Source organism: Nomascus leucogenys, chromosome 5 (genome assembly GCF_006542625.1).
Source record: "Nomascus leucogenys isolate Asia chromosome 5, Asia_NLE_v1, whole genome shotgun sequence".
In the NCBI taxonomy this organism is placed as follows: Eukaryota; Metazoa; Chordata; class Mammalia; order Primates; family Hylobatidae; genus Nomascus; species Nomascus leucogenys.
The window spans coordinates 34278530-34302060 of NC_044385.1; the positions used below are offsets into that span (position 1 = coordinate 34278530).

Below are 23531 nucleotides of genomic sequence, written 5' to 3' on the forward strand. Positions count from 1 at the left end.
GCCTGCCTTGGCCTTCCAAAGTGCTGGGATTACAGGCGTGAGCCACTGCGCCTGGCCATACCGTGTGTTTTATAAACTGGATTAAATATGTTATATTAAAATGATGGGAGGCCATTGTTTTGGAGTGAGCTCCCACGCTAGGCCCAACAGACTAGACCACATAGAATGGTGTCACTAATGCTGGGTGCCACATAATCAAACTAAACTTTAAAATGGGCCACTTTTCAAAAAAAAAAAAAAAAGGAGATTCATAGCAACCTATCAGATGGGGCCCAGTCACCTTTGTTTAAATCCTATAAGGAAAGTAACTTTGTAACAACCAATCTGCTCTTTGTTCCTTGTTTCTGCTTTCTTCAGCCTTTTTCTGCCTATAAAGCCCATCTCCTCTGCTCAGCTCATCAGTACCTTTCTAAATCTTTAGATGGGATGCTAATAAAGTAATTGATAATAAAAGCCAACTAGACATTTAAAGTTGTAGAAATTTCATTTTTTAACAAATATATTCCCAATTAAAACAAATGTAAATATTTGATAGCAACAATGTCATAACCCTTAATCTCATGACCCTGCTAATGACAGTTATATTGCTAAAGAAAAATTCTTGGCCAGGCATGCAATCTGATATAAGCAGAAGCTTACCTCATAATGTGTCAATATCATTTGATTTAATAACGTTGAGACTGAATAAAAGGCACCAGTCATGATACCTACAATAATAAAGATGATATTCAGTCATGATACCTACAATAATAAAGAGAATACTAAAAGTGTGTAATTTACCAGTTCATGAAGCGACATGGAATATTATGTGACAATTGTGGAAACATATTTCTTAACACAGTTGATAAAGGAAATTAAAAACCATTGCCATTCCCTTTCAGAACATGGACTAATGAATTTAACGCCTAACTGTACTAAAGATATAATAGCAGAATTCTGTCCTAACACTATTATTATTTAGATTGAGACATAGTGACCATAAATCATAACCCCACATGCAACACATATATGGCAACCAGTCAAGCAATGGATTGGTTACTGAATTTCCACAATGTACTACTATAGCCAATGAATGTGCAAAGCCTAATAGAAACTGTGCTTCAGAGATCTTACCCTTTTGTATCAAAGACTTACTGAAAATTCATAAGACAAAATCAGTTAATACTTTTTTTTTTTAGATGGACCCTTGCTCTGTTGCCCAGGCTGGAGAGTAGTGGTGCAATCTCAGCTCACTGCAACCTCCGCCTCCTGGGTTCAAGCAATTCTACTGCCTCAGCCTCCCAAAGGATACTTTAAAAGTGAACAATAAAAACAACTGGTTATGAGAAGCACAGGATAGGTTTGAATCCTGATGTCTCCTAGCATGTATTGTATGAATTTAGGTAAGACTCTTAACCTAAATTAAGCTAAAACTTAAGTTTATTATTTATCTATTATTAAGTATTTTAAGCATATAAAATAGTATAGAGAACATAACGAATATCCTCATGTATCACCCAGATTTGGCAAACATTAATATTTTTCCATCTTTGCTTCAGATTCGTTTTTCAGACTTTTCCCAATCCTATTCTTTACCAAAGGCAAGCCCTAGCTTGAGCTTGGTGTTTATCATTTTATATATTACCATATACACATATTCATAAACAATTAGAAGTATTCTGTATGTATATAAATATTATTTGTATCCATCTGCAACTTGCTCTTATTACACAATATTGAGGTGGTTTTGAGATGTATCCAAGTTGATTTTTTTGTTGTAGTTCATTAGTTTTCTGTTGTACAGTATTCTATTATGTTAATACACTTCAATTTAATTATCTCGTCCTGTCAAAAGACACTTAAGGTTTTCTTTTTTAGTTTTTACTGTTTAAAACAAGACTGCAATGAGTATTATGTTTTTATTCTTATATATAAGGGCTTCTCTAAGTATATATCTAGAGTAGACCTTCTACTTTCTAGATACAAGCAATTTGCTCTTCAAAGTAGTTACCCGTTCATACTACCAGCAGAGTTCCTACTGCTCCACATCCTTGCCAAATTTGTTTTCACCAGATTTTAAATTATTTTGCCAGCGTGAATGTGTGTGATATTACATCTTACTCCAGCTTTGATTTGTATTTCCTTGATTACTGGTAAGGCTGAATATCACATAAGAACAATACACACACACACACACACACACACACGCAAATGTCTTCTGGTGTCCTTGGATTGTTTGCTCTTTCTGATTTGTAGGAGTTATTTTTAACTAATACTAATCCTTTGTTGGTTATATGCATTGCAGACAATTTTCTCATAGTCTAAGTCCTGTCTTTTCCCTTTTTCAAAAATGTCTTCCTAGAAAAGATTATTTTAATGTAATCATATTTATCAATATGCTTCTTTAGGGTTTATGTTTTTTGCATTAAGAAATTCTTGGCTGGGCGCAGTGGCTCATGCATGTAATCCCAACACTTTGGGAGGCCAAGGCGGGTGGATCACGAGGTCAGGAGTTCGACACCAGTCTGGCCAAGGAGTTCGTGACCAGTTTGGCCAACATGGTGAAACCCCGTCTCTACAAAAAATACAAAAATTAGCCAGGCGCAGTGGCGTGCGCCTGTAGTCCCAGCTACTGGGGAGGTTGAGGCAGGAGAAGTGCTTGAATCCGGGAGGTGGAGGTTGCAGTGAGCCGAGATTGTGCCACTGCACTCCAGCCTGGGTGACAGAGCGAGACTCTGTCTCAAAAAAAAAGAAATTCGACAGAGCGAGACTCTGTCTCAAAAAAAAAAAAAGACAAAGAAATTCTTTGAGAATACTAAAGATGGTCTCCTATATTTGTTCCTAAAACTTTGAAGTTCTTACTTTTACTCTTTAGTCTCTACTACAATTCATTTTTATGCATGGTATGATGTAGAGATCTAATTTTAGTTTATTTTTCCCATATGGACAATCAATTATCCTGGGACAATTTACCAAATAGTTCCTCTTCTACAAAACCTCAAGTTTTCCTATATGTATAATGTACTAGTTATTAGAGCAGTTTGCAAATATTCTAGTTTTTATTTTTCTAGGCATAGAAATATGACTTTAAATATAAGCAAAGGTGACATTCCCTGTTTTCTGCCTTAGTAATCACGGAAGCATTTACAGAGATGTCAAGCTGTATCCTTGAATAACTCTGATGAGCAGAAACTAGCTGCCAATTCACACTGGACATGTAGTTTTAGCAAGAAATAAACCTTTCATGTCTCAGGCCACTAAAATTTTTTAGCAGGTCTTTTTGTTTTTTTTTTATACGGAGTCTCGCTCTGTTGCTCAGGATGGAGTGAAACAGCATGGTCTCGGCTCACTGCAACCTCCACCTCCCAGGCTCAAGTGATTCTCCTGCCTCAGCCTCCTGAGTAGCTGGGATTAACAGACGCCCACCAACACACCCGGCTAATTTTTGTATTTTTATTAGAGACAGGGTTTCACCATGTTGGCCACACCGGTCTTGAATTCCTGACCTCAGGTGATCCACCTGCCTTGTCCTACCAAAGTGCCGGAATTACAGGCATGAGCCACTGCACCTGGCCAGCAGGATTAATATAAGCTAGCCTAGGACAAGTGACACCCAAGGTAGGTCTCTGGGCTCTCTATTCTGTTCCAGTGATCTGATGTCTATCCCTTACTCATGGCATCTTAATTACCATAGATTTATAAATTTTGATAACTAAGAATGAGTCCCTCACCATGTTCTTCATCAAAATTATCTTTGTTGTTCTTGGCCCTTACTTCACTCATAGGAATTTTTACAGTTGGTTTGTTCCATTACAATCCCTGTTTAAACTGGAGGTTAAAGGATGAGACCTATAGCTGGTCTAAAAACTTGTTAACAACACTTATCAAAAACACCTGGGTAACTGGCCTTTGTTATGCAACTTCCCACTGAGCTCAGGAATGCACGTGGACCAGGCTGGGTTAGCCTGCGGAAGATGAGGACAACAAATGAGGCCTGTGCTCAGGCCTGAGTGTACTCTACTGCACTGCGCCCTGTGGTGATTTTGAATCTAATACATACTGAAATAAGGATAGCAAGAATTTGGATGAAGAATTATAACAGCCAAAAAAAAATACTATGTTATTTGAACCTAGAGTATGGTATCTAAGTTTCAGAGAGCAAACAGCAACAGCGGGGATAGTAAGGGATCATCTTTTCTCCAAATAGTGCAACCTCAAAAAAAAAATTTGGCCGGGCGTGGTGGCTCATGCCTGTAATCCCAGCACTTTGGGAGGCCAAGATGGGCGGATCACATGAGGTCAGGAGTTTGAGACCAGCCTGGGCAACATGGCAAAACCCCATTTCTACTAAAAAATACAAAAAATTAGCTGGGCATAGTAGTGCGTCCCTGCAGTCTCAACTACTCCGGAGCCAGAGGCATAAGAATTGTTTGAACCCAGGAGGTGAAGGTTGCAGTGAGCAGAGATCACATCACTGCACTCCAGCTTGGTCAACAGAGTCTATAAAGATATCTATTTGTATTATAGACTTTATTACAGATAATTTTTTTCCAAAAACAGTTTTATCTTAGTCCATTTGGGTCCTGAGTTTGGGACACTGCATATATGATCGCGAAGCTCTATTCTAGAAGTATTATTCCTTATCCAGAGTATCCCACATGCAAGACTGCTCCAAGCTTATATATATCATATTAGGCATGGAGGGGGACAGGACATGTCTAAAAGGTATGATGTGACCCTCATGCAAACATTATGGTCCCTAACTCTGGACCCCTTTGGTGAAGAACATGAAGTCGAGAAACTACTCGAACTTTATCAGAAAATACTGTTGAACTCTCCACAGTGTTTCCCAACTCCTTCCTCCTTATAATTCCTTCAACAAATAAACTCTGTTTAATTTCCTAAGCAGTTTCTGTATCTGGTTTTTTAAAATCAATCCAAATCTACAACTGGCATTTGATAACACAGTGGTCCTGTAAGGATTAACTGGCATCCTTATAATCTTAAATCTTTCATAACATGGTATATCCCTCCATTTAAATTATTTAGGGGAGAGGTGGCTGGAGAAAAAATAAATTATTTAGGGCTTTTTTTTTTTTTTTGAGACAGGATCTTACTTTGTCACCCAGGCTGCAGTGCAGTGGCACAAACACAGCTCACTGCAGCCTTGACCTCCTGGGCTCAAGCGATCCTCCTATCTCAGCCCCACAAGTAGCTGGGACTACAGGCACAGACCACTGTGTCTGGCTAATTTTTGTATTTTTTGTAGAGATGAGGTTTTGCCACATTGCCTAGGATGCAGGTCTCCCTTGATTCCTTTCAATGTTTTATAATTTTCTCTATGAAGTTATTTTGGTATATTTATTCTAAGATATCTTTATAGTTTTAGTTGCTATTATAAAACATACCTTTCCATAGGAATACCTATAAATACATAGGAATGCAATTGATATTTTCACATTGTCAGCTATTTAGTAACTTTGCTAACTCATTCTTATTAGTTTTAATAGTTGTCTCTAGGTTCTCTTTTTTTTTTTTTTTTTTCTTTTTTGAGATGGAGTCTCTCTCTGTCGCCCAGGCTGGAGTGCGGTGGCGCCATCTCAGCTCACTGCAAGCTCCGCCTCCCAGGTTCACACCATTCTCCTGCCTCAGCCTCCCTAGTAGCTGGGACTACAGGCACCCGCCACCAGGCCCAGCTAATTTTTTGTATTTTTTAGTAAAGACAGGGTTTCACCGTGTTAGCCAGGATGGTCTCGATCTCCTGACCTCATGATCCGCCTGCCTCGGCCTCCCAAAGTGCTTGGATTACAGGCGTGAGCCCTGAGCCTGGCCTCTCTTGTATTATTTTAATAGATGGGTGATCACCAAACATTTTCTGTAAAGGACCAGGTAGCAAACCTTTGTTAGCTTTGTAGGACATATGGTTTCTAATGTAACTAATGTAACTACTCAACTCTGCCCTGGTAGTTCAAAAGCAGCTATAGACAATATGTAGACAAACAAAACTTTAATATAAAAACAGGCAATGGCCAGATTTGGCTCATAGGTCACGGTTTGCTGACCTCTGATATGCACAATCATATTATGAGCAATGACACCTTTTTTTCTGTTTCGTATACCTTTTCTTTTTTCTTGTGTTACTGAGCCAGCTAGGACCTCCAGTTAGATGTTGAACAGAAGTGATGACAATAAATATCCTTAAGGATACTTCTTATTGATTCTTAAGGATAATGGCTCTAACGTTTGCCTTTAGTATAATATTTGCTATAGGGTCTTTGTAGATAAGCTTTATCAGGTTCAGAAAGTTCATCCGTTGGCACCTAATTAAACTAAAGAGCTTCTGCACAGCAAAAAAAAAACTATTGTCAGAGTGAACAGACAACTTACAGAATGGGAGAAAATTTTCGCAATTTATCCGTCTGACAAAGGTCTAATTATCCAGTCTACAGGGAATTTAAATTTACAAGAAAAAAAACAACCTCATTAAAAAGTGGGCAAAGGACATGAACAAACACTTCTCAAAAGACATTCATGGCTGGGCGTGGTGGCTCACACCTGTAATCCAAGCACTTTGGGAGGCCGAGGCAGGCGGATCATGAGGTCAGGAGATCGAGACCATCCTGGCTAATGTGGTGAAACCCCATCTCTACTAAAAAATACAAAAAATTAGCCAGACGTGGTAGCAGGCACCTGTAGTCCCAGCTACTAGGGAGGCTGAGGCAGGAGAATGGTGTGAACCCAGGAGGCAGAGCTTGCAGTGAGCCAAGATCATGCCACTGCACTCCAGCCTGGGTGACAGAGCAAGACTCCATCTCAAAAAAAAAAAAAAAAAGACATTTATGTGGCCAACAAACATGAAAAAAAAGCTCAACATCACTGATAATTAGAGAAATGCAAATCAAAACCACAATGAGATACCATTTCATGCCAGTCAGAATGGAGATTATTAAAATGTCAAGAAACAACAGATGCTGGTGAGGTTGGGGAGAAGAAGGAACACTTTCACACTGCTGGAGGGAGTATAAATTAATTCAACCATTGTAGAAGACAGTGTGACAATTTCCAAGATATAGAAGCAGAAATACCATTTGACCCATCAATCCCATTACTGGGTATACACCCAAAGGAATATAAATCATTCTATTATAAAGATACATGCACATGTATGTTCACTGTAGCACTATTCACAATAGCAAAGACATGGAATCAACCCAAATGCCCATCAATAATAGACTGGATAAAGAAAATGTGGTATGTTTACACCATGGAATACTATGCAGCCAAAAAGAAATGAGATCAGGCCGGGCACGGTGTCTCACGCCTGTAATCTTGGCACTTTGGGAGGCTGAGGCAGTGAATCACCTGAGGTCAGCAGTTCGAGACCAGCCTGACCAACATGGTGAAACCCTGTCTCTACTAAAAATGCAAAAATTAGCTGGATGTGTTGGCACTTGCCTGTAATCCCAGCTACTCGGGAGGCTGAGGCAGGAGAATCACCTGAGCCTGGGGGGCGGAAGTTGCAGTGAGCCGAAATTATGTGCACTCCAGCCTGGGCAATAAGAGTGAAACTCTGTCTCAGAAAAAAAAAATAAATGAGATCATGTCCTTTGCAGGGACATGGATGGAGCTGGAAGCAGTTATTCTCAGCAAACTAAGGCAAGAACAGAAAACCAACCACAACATGTTCTCACTTATAAGTGGGAGCGGAATGATGAGAACACATGGACACATGGTGCACGGGGGTGGAAATAACACACATTGGGACCTTTGGGGTTTGTGGGAGGAAGAGCATCAGGAATAATAGCTAATGGATGCTAGGCTTAATACCTAGGTGATGCCTGAGATCAGGAATTCGAGACCAACCTGGCTAACATGGCAAAACCCCATCTCTACTAACAACACAAAAATCAGCCAAGTGTGGTAGCACACGCCTGTAGTCCCAGCTACTCAGGAAGCTGAGGCAAGAGAATCACTTGAACTCGGGAGGTGGAGGTTGCAGTGAGCCAAGATCACGCCACTGCACTCCAGCCTGGGTGACAGAGTGAGAAACCAACAAAACCGAGATTGCAATTAACTTAATCATTTTTATGTATAGTCAGGTTTTTTTTTTTTTTTTTTTTTTTTCTCAGATGGAGTCTTGCTCCGTCACCCAGGCTGGAGTGCAGTGGCATGATCTCAGCTTACTGCAACCTCTGCCTCCTGGGTTCAAGCGATTCTCCTGCCTCAGCCTCCCGAGTAGCTGGGACTATAGGTGCGCGCCCACCACGCCCAGCTAATTTTTGTATTTTTAGTAGACATGGGGTTTTGCCACGTTGGCCAGGCTGGTCTTGAACTGGCCTCAAGTGATCCACCCACCTTGGCCTCCCAAAGTGTTGGGATTACAGGAGTGAGCCACTGTGCCCGGCCCCAGTAAGTATTAAGTGATGTGGTATCAAAGACACCAAAACTCCACAGATACCTGAGTGTTCTGTTCACTGAAGGAACCATCTAACACCCTCGCTGGTGCCATTTTCTTCCTCCCCTTTGTCTATTCAAATCCAACCCTCTCTTCAAGGCCCAGCTCAACCACTCCCTTCTGTGTGACTCTCCCTGCCATCCCTAGGCCTTCCCTTCATTTATCCTTTCTCTTTTTTTGAGATGGAGTCTGGCTCTGTCACCCAGGCTGGAATGCAGTGGCACAATCTCGGCTCACTGCAAGCTCCGCCTCTGGGGTTCACACCATTCTCCTGCCTCAGCCTCCTGAGTAGCTGGGACTACAGGCGCCCACCATTACGCCCAGCTAATTTTTTATATTTTTAGCAGAGACGGGGTTTCACCATGTTAGCCAGGATGCTCTTGATCTCCTGACCTCGTGATCCATACACCTCAGCCTCCCAAAGTGCTGAGATTACAGGCGTGAGCCACTGCGCCCGGCCCATTTATCCTTTCTCAATGATAGGCCTCAATGAAGGCCTTCAGCATGCACTTGCCATACAACTTATCTTGTGTTGTTATCCTTTTGATAAATACCGACTATATTGTTGCTTTTCAAATGTTTATATTATCTCCCCAATTAGATGATCAATTTCCTGTGGGCAGAAATCATATATCATGCCTCTTTCTAGCCACAAGGCATCTAGAGCACTACTATACATTTAGTTGGTATCTGATAGATATTGATGGAATAAATAAGTAAAAGAATGAACACTGAAATGAACAACAAGTGAGGCAAACATTAAGCTAGCTCTTACAGGATTGCTTACAGAAAAAAGAAGCACATTTCCGGTAAAAGAAATATTGGCACAAAATTACAGAGACTAGAATTAACAGTGTATATGCATGTGGAGATGTGTCTCTGTGTGTGTGTGTGTGTGTGTGTGTGTGTGTGTGTATGTGACGGGGTTGGTTATAAGTGTGGCTGAAAGAGAATTTTGTATTGGGAAAGTGAGTGATAAAAGAGTGATAAGAAAAAAGCCAGGCCGGATGTGATGGCTCACACCTGTAATCCCAGCATTTTGGGAGGCCAAGGTGGGCGGATCACAAGGTCAGGAGTTTGAGACCAGCCTGGTCAACATGGTGAAACCCCACCTCTACTAAAAAACAAAAATTAGCTGGGCGTGGTGGCGTGTGCCTATAATCTCAGCTACTAGGGTGGCTGAGGCAGAAGAATTGCTTGAACCTGAGAGGTGGAGGTTGCAGTGAGCCAAGATCGTACCACTGTCCTCCAACCTGGGCGACAGAGTAAGACTCCATCTCAAAAAGAAAAAAAAAAAAGAAAAAAGCCACCTTAAATGACAGGCAAAATAAATGAATTTGCTCTACTATTTAACAATAAGCCACTATATTTTCTCTATATCTAATTAGGAATTTTAGGTTTAACCTAAACAAGGAGGTAACCAGCAAAATTAAGAAAATGAACTATGTCATGCAAAAGTATTAATATATAAGGATGAGATGATATGGCATCTGGGATTTGCTTTAAAATATTCCAGGAAAGGCCGGGCATGTTGGCTCATGCCTGTAATCCCAGCACTTTTGGAGGCCAAGGCGGGCAGATCACCTAAGGTCAGGAGTTTGAGACCAGCCTGGCCAACATGGTGAAACCCCATCTCTACTAAAAATATGAAAAATTTGCCAGGCATGGTTGTGGGAGCCTGTAATCCTAGCTACTTGGGAGGCTGAGGCAGGAGAATTGCTTGACCTCGGGAGGCGGAGGTTGCAATGAGCTGAGATCACGCCACTGCACTCCAGTCTGGGCAACAAGAGCAAAACTCCATCTCAAAAAAATACATTCCAGGAAAAAAACTGGAGGAAATAGATGAAGTAAGAATGGCAAAATGTTGATAACTGTTGAAGCTGGATGATGGCATACACAGGACATGGGTATATAGGAATTTATTAGATTAAATGTTCAATTTGGTGATTAGCAATTTCTACTGAAAAAAAAAAAGAACTAATCCTGATAAAAATAGTTTAGGTCACGACTTAATCTGTTACAACTTGTAAAACATTTATGTACTAGGGTGTGTATCCCCAAAAAATGTGAAACAGAGAATAGCAGTGAGTGATTTCTGGAGGCAAGTAAGACAGAAATAGGGAGTGCTGGTGTTCATGTAAATGGTGTTAACACAAGAAACAAAGAATGAACTGTCAGAAAACTCTGAAGAAAACCAAGTGTGTTGGTATCTGCAGTCAAAGCTACAGTGTCAGGATGAATACCTGTCAGCTACCCTGAAAGATCTGGAGAGAGAGAATTTTCTTAGATGTCAGAACTGGTTAAGGTGAGTTCCTTAATGTCTAGTTTTGACTGAGTGGTCAAAACAGATGCCAGCTTGCACGGTGTCAAAGAAAAGTATTGTTGATAGCATTTCCCACCTGCTTACATCAGGATAACTACAGTTCACAAACGGCCTAAAATACTCCATGAGAACTCACAAAAGAAAACCGAGTTTCTCTATTTGAGAACTACTTTTCTTTTCTTCTCTTTTTTTTTTTGAGATAGTCTCACTCTGTTGCCCAGGCTGGAGTGCAGTGGCGCAATCTTGGCTTGCTGCAACCTCTGCCTTCTAGGTTCAAGCGATTCTCCTGCCTCAGCCACCCAAGTAGCTGGGATTATAGGCATGCGCCACCATGCCCAGCTAATTTTTGTATTTTTAGTAGAGATGGGGTTTCACCGTATTCACCAGGCTAGTCCCGAACTCCTGACATCAAGTGATCCACACACCTCAGCCAACTCAAATGCTGGGATTACCAGCATGAGCCATCACACCTGGCCAAAAACTACTTTTTAAAAATTATTATTTTTAAAAACATGTAAGAAGATCCATCCTGGATTTTCTGCTTTTAGTTTAAAATTTAAGTTCATGATTATGCTATAGAGTTAACAGGCCAATCTCATTGAAGTTCAAACCACTAGGTTAAATGAAAAGAATCCACAATGCTGAAAGGCTCACACAGACATTAAAGAAAGTAGAAGAAAACCACTTACCGTAAGTGATCAACAGAAGGACAAAAGGAATGTTTTTAAACAGGTTTCTTACTGATTTCTTATAGGAGTACCCTTCAGGGGGACTGTCTTGAAGAGCTGCTTGAGCCTGACTTGGTGGATACCGAGGTTTTTCTTTGAAGGCTGAGAACATACATGAAAAGGATTATGTATATTTAATATATAGACAATATGTTGTTATATATTACAATATGTAATTATATGTATCTTAGTGAGCAGACAGAATACAGTTTAAGTTTAAAGAGGTAATATAAGTTTTTTATGGTAAGGGTTTTCATTTTCACTGATTTCTAAGTGAAGTATAGTTTTAACACGGTCATCTCAGTTCTCTGAAACTGACTAAAACTCAGAGATACGGCCAATTCACATAAGTGAACTGCAAAACCATCAACAATATGCCACAACCTTGCCTACTGATTATTCTATTTTTACCTAAGAAAGACTAATTTTTATTACATCAAATATTCAACAATTCTACTTTTAAATTCAGTTGAATTTGTAACTAGAGATAAACATGAAGGCTGGGCACAGTGGCTCATGCCTGTAATCCCAGCTCTTTGGGAGGCTGAAAGGGGAAAAACTCTTGAGCCTGGGAGGTCAAGGCTGCAGTGAGCTGTGACTGCGCCACTGCACTCCAGCCTGGGCAACAGAGCGGGACCCTGTCTCAAAAAAAAAGGAAAATAAAAGAGAGAAATAAAAAATCAGGTATGAGGAAGCCAATATACTATTGAACTTTTAAAGGACTTGAGTTAGTAGCCATTTTCTTCTGAAATTTGATATAAAGTTTATCATCTGATCCAAGTGCACCTCTGGGATTGAAAAACTCCAGGTGGATTCATGGAAGCAGAGCTAGGCCTTGCTAACTCACTTGAGCTGCATATGGAAAGTACAGGAGTAGAGCTAAGAGACATTAAAGTGTAGTATATGGTGTCTGATGCTCTAAGTTTTAGCACTGTCCATTTCTAGTCAGAAATTTCACAGCCATCCCAGGCAGACATCTAGAGACCACCTTTTCGCTGTGCAGGAAAGGATCGACCAACTTTCCACAAAAGATGACTAGAGAGAGATTTCTTTGGGGTTAGGCTAACCAGAAGTCAAGACTAATTCATAGGCCAGGCATGGTGCTCACTTCTGTAATCCCAGCACTTTGGGAGGTCAAAGTGGGTGCATCACTTGAACAAGAATGTCTCTAGAAAAAAATTGTTTAAACTAGCTAGGCATGGCAGCATCCACCTGTAATCCTAGCTACCTGCGAGGCTGCAGCGAGAGGATCGCTTCAGGATTGCTTCACTTAGCTCAGGAGTAAAGGCTGCAGTGAGCTGGGATCATATCACTACACTCTAGCCTAGGTGATAAAGCAAGACCTTGTCTGTAAAAAACAAACAAAAATCACAAAAAACTATTTACAGAAGGGCTGAACTGCTAAAATATGGTACAGCAGAAATTAAAATCTAGTCTTTGTATTGACTCAAAACTTTAAACTGTCTCAAAATTGTTAACTACAATAGAAGGAAAATACTGTACTTCATTGAATCTAAGATATTCTAATGTTTGCAGTCAATGATCTTGCCAGGTATCAATAGAAGGTCTTCACATAACCATGTCTCAATTACCACAAATGTTAGATGCCACTGATTATTAAAGGCATCTTGATTTCAGAGATTTAATGGAAAAAGTATACCTCAGGATTGATGAAACAGGATAAATTCAAAAAGAAAAAAGAAGCCCGGCACAGTGGCTCACACCTGTAATCCCAGCACTTTGGGAGGCCAAGGCAGGTGGATCATTTGAGGTCAGGAGTTCGAGACCAGCCTGGCCAACATGGTGAAACCCCGTCTCTACAAAAAAATACAAAAATTAGCTGGGCATTAACGGTGGCACATGCCTGTAGTCCCAGCTACTCGGGAGGCTGAGGCAGGAATTGCTTGAACCCAAGAGGTGGAGGTTGTAGTGAGCCGAGACTGTGCCACTGCACTCCAGTCTGGGCAACGGAGTGAGACTGTCTCAAAAAACAAAACAAACAAACAAAAAGAAACAGAAAGAAAAAAGAAGGTACATGGATTCAGAAAATAATATTGTTTAGGAATTTTTTTTAGAAAGTAGGATTTTTCTGCCATCCTCAGCCAGACAGCAAGAAAAAAAAATTTTTTAATAGAAATTAGGATTTTTTTTTAAATTGGCTATTTCTTTCTTCCAACAAGGAAGACCTGCTTTGTAGTTTGAAAGAAGGTTAGATCTGATGGACCTATCAACTGGAATCATTTGGAAATTTAAAATAATACAGATTTTGAGATTCTACCCAAGGCTCAATGAATCAGAAACTCCAGGATGAAGCCAAAGAAACTGTTTTAAACAGAAAACTCCCCAAATGCTTTTGAAAACCAGCCAGGGAGAAACAATCACTGGGAAAGTAAGAAATTACCCTGAAAATTTCCATGAAATATTATAATTCTCTAATTATAGAGACACAGTTTCTGCTAAAATTTTTTTAAATTACAGCTCATTGCTGGCCAACACATTAACTGTGATATAACTAAAACTTATCAAACTAAAATATACTTCTACTTTTACAGATCTCACAACTAATTAAAGAGGAGATATAACTCATAAATATTTACTTTTTAATATCCTTACATTGGAAGGCTGGTACACATAAAAGGTTTAAGTTGCAAATCCTCCTCTTCCTTTCATTCTATCTGATCTTGTACTGTTAGGATGTCTGTTGTCCTTTCCTGAGTCTCTTTGTATCCTAATCAGATAGGAAATATCTCTTTTTACTAAGATTGGTAATGCAGAACTCACATAGTTATAAAATAAAGTTTCAGAAAGTAAAAACTATGCTTACAAGGTAGTCATGGGTATTTAATGAATCTTATGTCTCTTACTTTTTTATTTACCGTGGCAAAATAAATCTAAATGGCCCAAATCTGAACTGAAATGCAAAAATGAAAATACTTCTGACTTCTGGCTGGGCGCAGTGGCTCACGCCTCTAATCCCAACACTTTGGGAGGCCTGAGGCAGGCGAATCACCTGAGGTCAGGAGTTGGAGACCAGCCTGGCCAACATGGCAAAAACCTGTCTCTACTAAAAACACAAAAGTTGGCCAGGGGTGGCGGGCGCCTTAATCCCAGCTACTTGGGAGGCTGAGGCAGGAGAATCACTTGAACCCAGGAGGCGGAGGTTGTTGTGAGCCAAGGTTGCACCACTGCACTCCAGCCGGGACGACAGAGTGAAACTGTGTCTCAAAAATGAAAAGAAAAGAAAATACTTCTTACCAGTCTTTATAACCATTACATTTATTTTTTGAATACAAGAGTTATCTGTTAGTTTCAGGAAGTCAAACTATCTTTTGGCAAAAATCAAGCCCGTATTTACCAGCTACATGTAGGAAAGTCAAACTTAAGTCTACCTGAAGAAAGAGAAACAAAAAGCCACAGATCTATGACCTTGTTTATGCCTAACTGCTATTTTCAAAGGATGAAATATGGCTTCTTTCTCCTTTGAAACAGAAAAAATAATAGCTTTCTATTGTCTTCTCCCAACCAAAAATTTGCACCAATAAAACAACTGATTATTTGAAGCAGTTATTCTCCACTTCTGGCATTAGTCTTATAAAGTAGCCAAAATATTCTCGAGCACCACATTCAAACTTTTCCTCCTGTGATGAATATGTTGCAAATCTATTGCTGTTTAGGGCCACTTTTACATTTTAAAACCATATTTTAACATTTTTAAAATTTCGTTATTTGTCCCTGTGTGATTCAGGCATATATTACATATATTAGGTTATTATAAGACAAATAAATGTTTGAATCCTGGCTCTGCCTCAGCTAACTGTATGACTTTGAGGAAGTAAATTCCTGTCTCTCACCCTTATAGCTTTCTCATCCATAAAATGTAAATAACAATAGCAAGCTGTTATGAAGATTACATGATACAATATATGTAAAATAATTCTGTAATTATCAAGTGCAACACAAAATATATTGTCTTTTTTTGAGGAATATTTATTTTAAAAAATCAGAGACTACCTCAGGAGCTTGAAATTCTTACAGACTAAGTTAAATGTATTTCTGTTAAAAGTATGCAGCTGGGCCGGGCATGGTGGCTCACGCCTATAATCCCAGCACTTTGAGAGGCCAACACAGGCACATCACCTGAGGTCAGGAGTTTGAAACCAGCCTGACCAACATGGAGAAACCCAGTCTCTACTAGAAATACAAAATTAGCCAGGTGTGGTGGCGCATGCCTGTAATTCCAGCTACTCGGGAGGATGAGGCAGAATGGCTTGAATCTGGGAGGCGGAGGTTGCAATGAGCCAAGATGGCGTCACTGCACTCCAGCCTGGGCAACAGGAGCTAAACTCTGTCTCAAAATAAAATAACATAAAGTTTACAGGTATCTTGAATTAAGAATCAAAAGCAGCTGGGCATGGTGGCTCATGCCTGTAATCCCAGCACTTTGGGAGCCCAAGACAAGCTGGGAACAGCGTGGGCAACATGGTGAAACTCTGTCTACAAAAAATATAAAAAATAGCCAGGCATGGTGGCACACACCTGTAGTCCTAGCTACTCAGAGGGCTGAGGTAGGAAGATTGCTTGAGCCTGGCCAGAAGATTGAGGGTACAGTGAGCTGAGATTGTGCCACTGCACTCCAGCCTGGGTGACAGGGCGAGACCCCATCTCTTAAAAAAGAGTCAAAAGTGAAATTATGCACACGTTATATGCTTATGTGTTTAAGTACATTAATATTAAATATTTTTATTGTGATTACTTTTGGCTTCTGTCATCCACTCATTTTAGTGAATCAGGAAAGTATTTTAATTGACACATGAGTTAAATGACATAGTTTACTGCTCTGCTGCACAAGAACAGCTTTTAAATACAACAGCATTACCACTTATGCAAGAATCTGAATTCGAAAAATAAGGCTCAGTAAAAATTAAAATGGTATTTTTTATCTGTAACTTTTATATAGGGAGTTAAATTGTCTAGGCTTAAATCTGACCTTCAGTGTTTACTATCACCTTGGACAAATTAGATTTAACTAAATTCTGTGCCTCAGTTTCCTCGTCTATAAAATGGGAATAATATTGGTACCTTCCTCATAGAGTCATGAGGATTAAATGAGATACAGCCTGTAGTAAGCCTCCAAACATGTTTGACACATACCAACAAACCAAATGTTTGAGGCTATAATAGAGTTCTCCTAATAGGAATAGGGTATTAGTGTGAAATTCAGTGGAATGCTTGGGTTAATTCCTGGAAACACTAGATGGATTATACTCAATATAAGCTCCATGAGGGAGAGGAACAGTTACGTGGCATGAACCTTTGAGACAATATTTTAAGCAGACTGCTGAGTATCAATTTAGTACATGTCACATTGCGGAAAAACCTCAACAAAATTAAATTATTTTATAAGAATGTGGTGGGACTTCCAAAGTAAGTATGGGTAGAATTTAGAGAGAAGTAAAATCACCTTTTAGTAATTAAGGAACTTTGTTTGGTATGGATTTTTTAAATAATCCAAAGTTTGCTCAATAGCAAATATTTGGGAATGAGGAAAACAAGTACGTGTTGTTTAAATGTCACAATTTTCAACTTAAGACTTTCACATCACAACTGTATATTATCTTGCTTTTATAATATGCTTGGTATCATAAAATTAAAATTAGAGTCCTCCAAGCAAAAGTTGACAAACAGCCTTTTTTTAATGCCATTTTTCCCATTGTTTTCCCCTCATTTCTATTTCCACTCTCTACCTGTAGGCCATAATTAGTTAAGTACATAATTAGATCTCTCTTTTAATTTCTCAAATAACAAAGGGTAATATGCCAATAGTCATACCTATTATTATCATTCCTGGTCTCCGTCCTTCAACAAGTAAAAATCTTTTATTTGTAGCAGTTTAAACATACACACATCACATGTATGATTTCGTGCTATCTTACATGCAATCTCTTTCTCACTTCTTTCTGAGACAAGCAATTGAAGAGGATTTTAAAAAAAAAAAAAAAAGGGAAAATCAGAATTTATGTGAAGACACAAAAGCAATCAAAAGAAAGAGAATTTTGGCCAGGTGCAGTGGCTCACACCAGTAATCCCAGCACTTTGGGAGGCCGAGGCAGGCGGATCATTTGAGGTCAGGAGTTTGAGACCAGACTGGCCAACATGGTGAAACCCCGTCTCTACTAAAAACACACAAAAAAGGCTAGGCTCGGTGGCTCATGCCCGTAATTCCAGCACTTTGGGAGGCCAAGGCGGGCAGATCACCTGAGGTCAGAAGTTCGAGACCAGCCTGGCCAACATGGTGAAACCCCGTCTCTACTAAAAATACAAAAATTAGCCAGGCATAGTGGCACGCACCTGTAATCTCAGCTACTTGGGAGGCTGAGGCACAAGAATCCCTTGAAGCTGGGAGGCAGAGGTTGCAGTGAGTCGAAATTGCACCACTGCACTCCAGCCTGGCTGACAGAGCAAGACTCTGTCTCAAAAAAAAAAAAACCAAAAAATTACCCAAGGGCAGTGGCAAACGCCTGTAATCCCAGGGAGGGAGGCTGAGGCAAGAGAACTGCTTGAACCCAGGAGGCAGAGATTGCAGTGAGTCCAGATAGCATCACTGCCCTCCAGCCTGAGTGACAGCGCGAGACTCCGTCTCAATTAAAAAAAAAAAAAAAGAGAATTCTATACTTTAAAAATCCCTATTGCTGGCCGGGCCCGGTGGCTCATGCCTATAATCCTAGCACTTTGGGAGGTTGAGGCAGGTGGATCATTTGAGGTCAGGAGTTCGAGACCAACCTGACCAACATGGTGAAACCCTGTCTCTACTGAAAATACAAAAATTAGCTGGGCATGGTGGTGCATGCCTGTAAGCCCAGCTACTCAGGAGGCTGAGGCAGGAGAATCACTTGAACCCGGGAGGTAGAGGTTTCAGTGAGCTGAGATCATGCCACTGCACTCCAGCCTGGGTGACAGAGCAAGACTCTGTCTCAAAAAAAAAGAAAAAAAAATCCCTATTGCAAATGGAAGGTCCATTTATGCAAAATATATTTCCTATTTCATCTAGCAAATCAAACGTGGCTACCAGAAAAGTAGAGTTAAGAATTTTGGTGTTTTTACCACATGTTCTCACTCATAGGTGGGAATTGAACAATGAGAACACATGGACACAGGAAGGCGAACATCACACACCGGGGCCTGTTGTGGGGTGGGGGGAGGGGGGAGGGATAGCATTAGGAGATACACCTAACGTAAATGACAAGTTAATGGGTGCAGCACACCAACATGGCACATGTATACATATGTAACAAACCTGCACATTGTGCACATGTACCCTAAAACTTAAATAAAAAAAAAAAAAAGGAATTTTGGTGTTTTTTTTTAAGAATACAAAGTTCTTTTAAAACCTTGCTAAACTGCTAAAATAGGATAGTAATAATGTGTCCTTTTTAGTAGTCTGCACATTACAAATATGTCACTCCCTAACTAACTGAAAACAAAAACCAACAAGTGGATTAGACATGCTTGAATACTTATATGTTACCAAGAGAACATTCTGCTCATTATATTAAGGGAAATTAAGTACGTGGTCTGAGCTTCCTATACCTGGATCCTGCAGTTCATCTACCAAGGCAGTCTCTATTCAAACACTCTAGAATCTTCAGCATACATTTCTTTGAAAACTAAGGATTTTATATCTGGAGATCACAAAATATGGATTTTCCATTACTATTATAGCCATTGTAAAAACTAGTATATAAATTTAAAACTCCAGCTATAATGAAATTATAAATTTGAATGATTAAAAGATGGCATTTCAACTTTATTAGTTCTTTTCCTCTTCAAATCAATTTCAGATAAGTGCCTAAAGGGCAATATTATAGTTATGCTAGCAGCTATATTACTTAAATAAGCCTTACCTATCCTTTTCCCTGAAATCAGAAGTTTCCCATTAAAAATAAACTTTAAAAAGCAGACCTTCCCAAAGCTTCTTCCAAACTGATGATGGCTGCTTGCAGCTGATTTTGACTGACTGCTTCAAGAGACAGGCTCAGACGAGAGGACTCAGTGACGAGTGGTGGCAGCCGTGCTTTGCTGGAGTGGCCTAACAAGTAGATAGTTGCCACAGTTTGAAATTCTGCTGAACAGCTTGCTGCTGCCCAGGACCATTCACTAGTCAACACTTTCAGATCCAGTTAATTGTTAAATTGGAAATCCTTGGGAGAATTTAGCATTACCAGAAAGACCATAGCCTGCGTGCATCAGTTCAAAGCATGGCAAGAACTTGTTCCTGGCTAGGTAGGCATAAGAGGCATAAGCTGCAGACCATGTAGGCGAATATGAGAAGAGGAGGTAGGTAATATATTTGAAACCAATAGTTACCAAGAAGAAAAGTTAGTAGAGGGATAAATGAATTAGTCTTCAAACCCTTTACAATGTGAAAACAAATGTAGTGGGCCATAACATCCCTAGGGTTGTAGCATTCATTACCTGAGCAAGACAGGGCATGGAAGAATGAAACAAGCACATGACACTTGAGATACTACCAACAAAAATTTCCAGAGTTAGTTATCCTCAAATTTCTATCATGCATTCATTTAAGCTTTGGGGAAAGTAATTCACTTACCAATTGCTGTTAAAATAAATAAAAGTGTGGCAACAGCTGATGTTCCATAAAACATGGTGCTGATATTACAAGCCAGGAGATTTGTGTCATTCTGTGTGTTGGGTACTAAAACTGGTGGTAGCAAAAAGCCAACTGCAGTTCCAAGCTGAAAAACACATAGTCCTGTTAACAGCTGTTATCCTTAGAGAAAAAAGTAAATGCTGGCAATTAACAGAACACAAAGAGGACAGCTAGTGTTTATAAAGGTGCTTTGAAAATTAAACTATTATGTTCTTTTTTTTTTTTTTTTTTTGAGACAGTCTCACTCCGTCGCCCAGGCTGGAGTGCAGTGACGCAATCTCTGCTCACTGCAACCTCTCCCTCCAAGGTTCAAGCAATTCTCCTGACTCAGCCTACTGAGTAGCTGGGATTACAGGTGCGTGCCACCACGCTCAGCTAATTTTTGTACTTTAGTACAGATGGGGTTTCACCATGTTGGTCAGGCTGGTGTCGAACTCCTGACCTCATGATCCGCCCGCCTCAGCCTCCCAAAGTGCCGGGATTACAGGCGTGAGCCACTGCGCCCAGCCTAAACTACTATGTTCTAATGTCTTTTTTACTATTGTATTGTTAAAGGGAAATTGCTCACCAATATCTTTCCTATTCAAAAAACATTTACTGAGTTCCTACCATCTGAGTGATGCTGCTATTATAAAGCTGTGTAATATACAGTCCTTGTCCTGCAGATGCTTACAAAAGGGGAATAAGAATATGTAAAATAAGGCTGACAAAAGATGACCTACAAAATGAGAAAATATTTGTAAATTATATATCTGATCAGGGTATAGCTTCTAGAATACATAAAGACTATTACAGCTCAACAACAAAAAAGCAATATCCCAATTTTAAAATGGGTGAAAGACTTGAATAGACATTTCTCCAAAGAAGATATACAAATGGTCAATAAGCATTTGAAAACATGCCCAAATCAAAACCATAAGATACCACTCCACACCAGGTAGCATGGCTACTATAATAATAATAATAGCAATAGAAAAGTGTTGGCAAGAATGTGGAAAAATTGGAACCCTTCAATACTGCTGGTGGGACTATAAAATGGTGCAGCCACTGCAGACAAGTTTGGCAGTTCCTTAATAAGTTTAACATAGAATTACCATATGACCTAGCAATTCTACTCCTAGGTATATGTCCCCAAAACTGAAAACAGAAATTCAAACAAATAATTACATATGAACGTTCATAGCAGCCCTATTCACATTACCACAATAACCAAAAGGCGAAAATAATCCAAACGTTTATCAACAGATAAATGGATAAACAAAATGTGGTATATTCATACAATGAAATATTATTCAGCTATTAAAAAGGAATGAAGTACTGATACAGTGCTACAACATGGATGAACTTTGCAAATAAGCTAAGTGAAAGAAGCCAGACACAAAAGGTCACCTACTATATGATTCCATTTATATGAAATATCCAGAACAGGTCAATCCACAGAAAGAGAAGGGACATTAGTACTTGCCACAGGCTAGGGGAGGTGGCAATGGTAGGGAAGTGACTGTTTAGTAGGTATTGGGTCTTCTTTGGGGGTGGATAAAAATGTTTTGAAACTAGACAGAAGTAACAGTTGCACAACACTGTAAATGTAATAAATGCCACTGAATTGTACACATTAAAATGGTTAGTTTTATGTTATGTGAATTTTACCTCAACAAAAAATATGGCTAAATATCATAATCACAAGAAATACAATCAAACTATTAGGAGGTTCAATGGAGGAAGGTTTTTAGAAGGAAGATTTTTAGGAGGAAGGGCGTGAGGAGGAAGGGCCCAAGAAAGGAGTCTGAGGCAGAGATAGTCACATTTATCAAATACTTCATTTGCTCCCTTACAAAAAGCTAGATAAAGGCTGGGTGCGGTGGCTCACGCCTGTAATCCCAGCACTTTGGGAGGCCATGGCGAGTGGATCACGAGGTCAGGAGATCGAGACCATCCTGGCTAACATGGTGAAACCCTGTCTCTACTAAAAAATACAAAAAATTAGCTGGGCATGGTGGCGGGCGCCTGTAGTCCCAGCTACTCGGGAGGCTGAGGCAGGAGAATGGCGTTAACTCGGGAGGCGGAGCTTGCAGCGAGCCAAGATCGCACCGCTGCACTCCAGCCTGGGGGACAGAGAGAGACTCTGTCTCAAAAAAAAAATAAATAAATAAATAAATAAATAAAAATAAAACAAAAAGCTAGATAGAAAGAATATAACTGGTAATTACAAGAGAGTGTGGTAATACAGTACTGTGATTGAGACTTAAAGAGTGCCAAGACTGGGGAGACCATGTAATTTACTATCCATCTAGAATACTCTTCAGAATGAAAGGGACTTCATTAGTAATTATACCAGACAACAGGTGTACCACTGGGACTATCCCAAGCAAACTGGGACATATGATCATGGTAGCTAAGAGAGTACTTTGGGGGAGCACCTTATGTAGAAATATTATTCAGCTATCAAAAAGAATGAAAAGAAATGGGGTTCAGAAAAAGTTCCTGAAGGAGCAAAGATCTGAATAAGAAATTGGAGTTAGTCAAGTGAAGAAATATTCCAAGCCAATAGGACATTACATACAAGGCCAGGAGGGAAAGGGCATGACCTTGTAAGGAACTGTAAGTAGGCACAGTTCTGCACAGAGCAGAGAAAGCATATGTCTGTGGGGACGGGTTGTGGAGACAGATAAAGTGGAAGGGCTGGCAGGAGGCAGATCTGGAGGGTCCCATATGTCACATAAGAGTGTTTGAATTTTATCCTAAGGACAATGGAAGCCACTGCAGGGGATAAGGATGTGCCCTGAACAGATTCGCATATTGTAAAAGACCACACTGGCCGGGTGCGGTGGCTCACGCCTGTAATCCCAGCACCTTGGGAGGCTGAGGCGGGTGGATCACGAGGTCAGGAGATCGAGACCACGGTGAAACCCCGTCTCTACTAAAAAAAAATACAAAAAATTAGCCGGGCGCAGTGGTGGGCACCTGTAGTCCCAGCTACTCGGAGAGGCTGAGGCAGGAGAATGGCGTGAACCCGGGAGGCGGAGCTTGCAGTGAGCCAAGATCGCGCCACTGCACTCCAGCCTGGGCGACAGAGCGAGACTCCGTCTCAAAAAAAAAAAAAAAAAAAAAAAAAAAAAAAAAAAAAAGACCACACTGGATGAATGTGAGAACAGAGGGAAGACAGCAAGGGCTACAGATAGGGAGGACAGTTAGCAAGCTCTAGGTGAGAGCTGTGGGTGGCCCAAACCAAGACAGTGGCATTAGAGATAAACGGAAATGAGCAGGGAGAAAGCAATTTTGAGTGATGTGTTCCCATGAGATATCCAAGTAGACTATCCAGCTGGCCAGTATATCTGTATGAGTCTGAAGCTCCTTTATTTATTCAACATGGTTTTA

At 40.1% G+C, this 23531-nt stretch overlaps 1 protein-coding gene across 1 annotated transcript in view; it reads right to left on the bottom strand.

Moving 5' to 3' along the window:
* The window catches only part of FLVCR1 (feline leukemia virus subgroup C cellular receptor 1), a 39235-nt gene that overhangs the window by 12983 nt on the left and 2721 nt on the right, over positions 1-23531 (bottom strand). Inside the window, exons 2-4 of the mRNA XM_012506477.2 lie at positions 20094-20238; positions 11447-11587; positions 640-707 (exon numbers count right to left, since the gene is read on the bottom strand). Coding sequence (XP_012361931.2) covers positions 640-707; positions 11447-11587; positions 20094-20238 — 354 coding nt within the window. The remainder of the gene's footprint in view (positions 1-639; positions 708-11446; positions 11588-20093; positions 20239-23531) is intronic.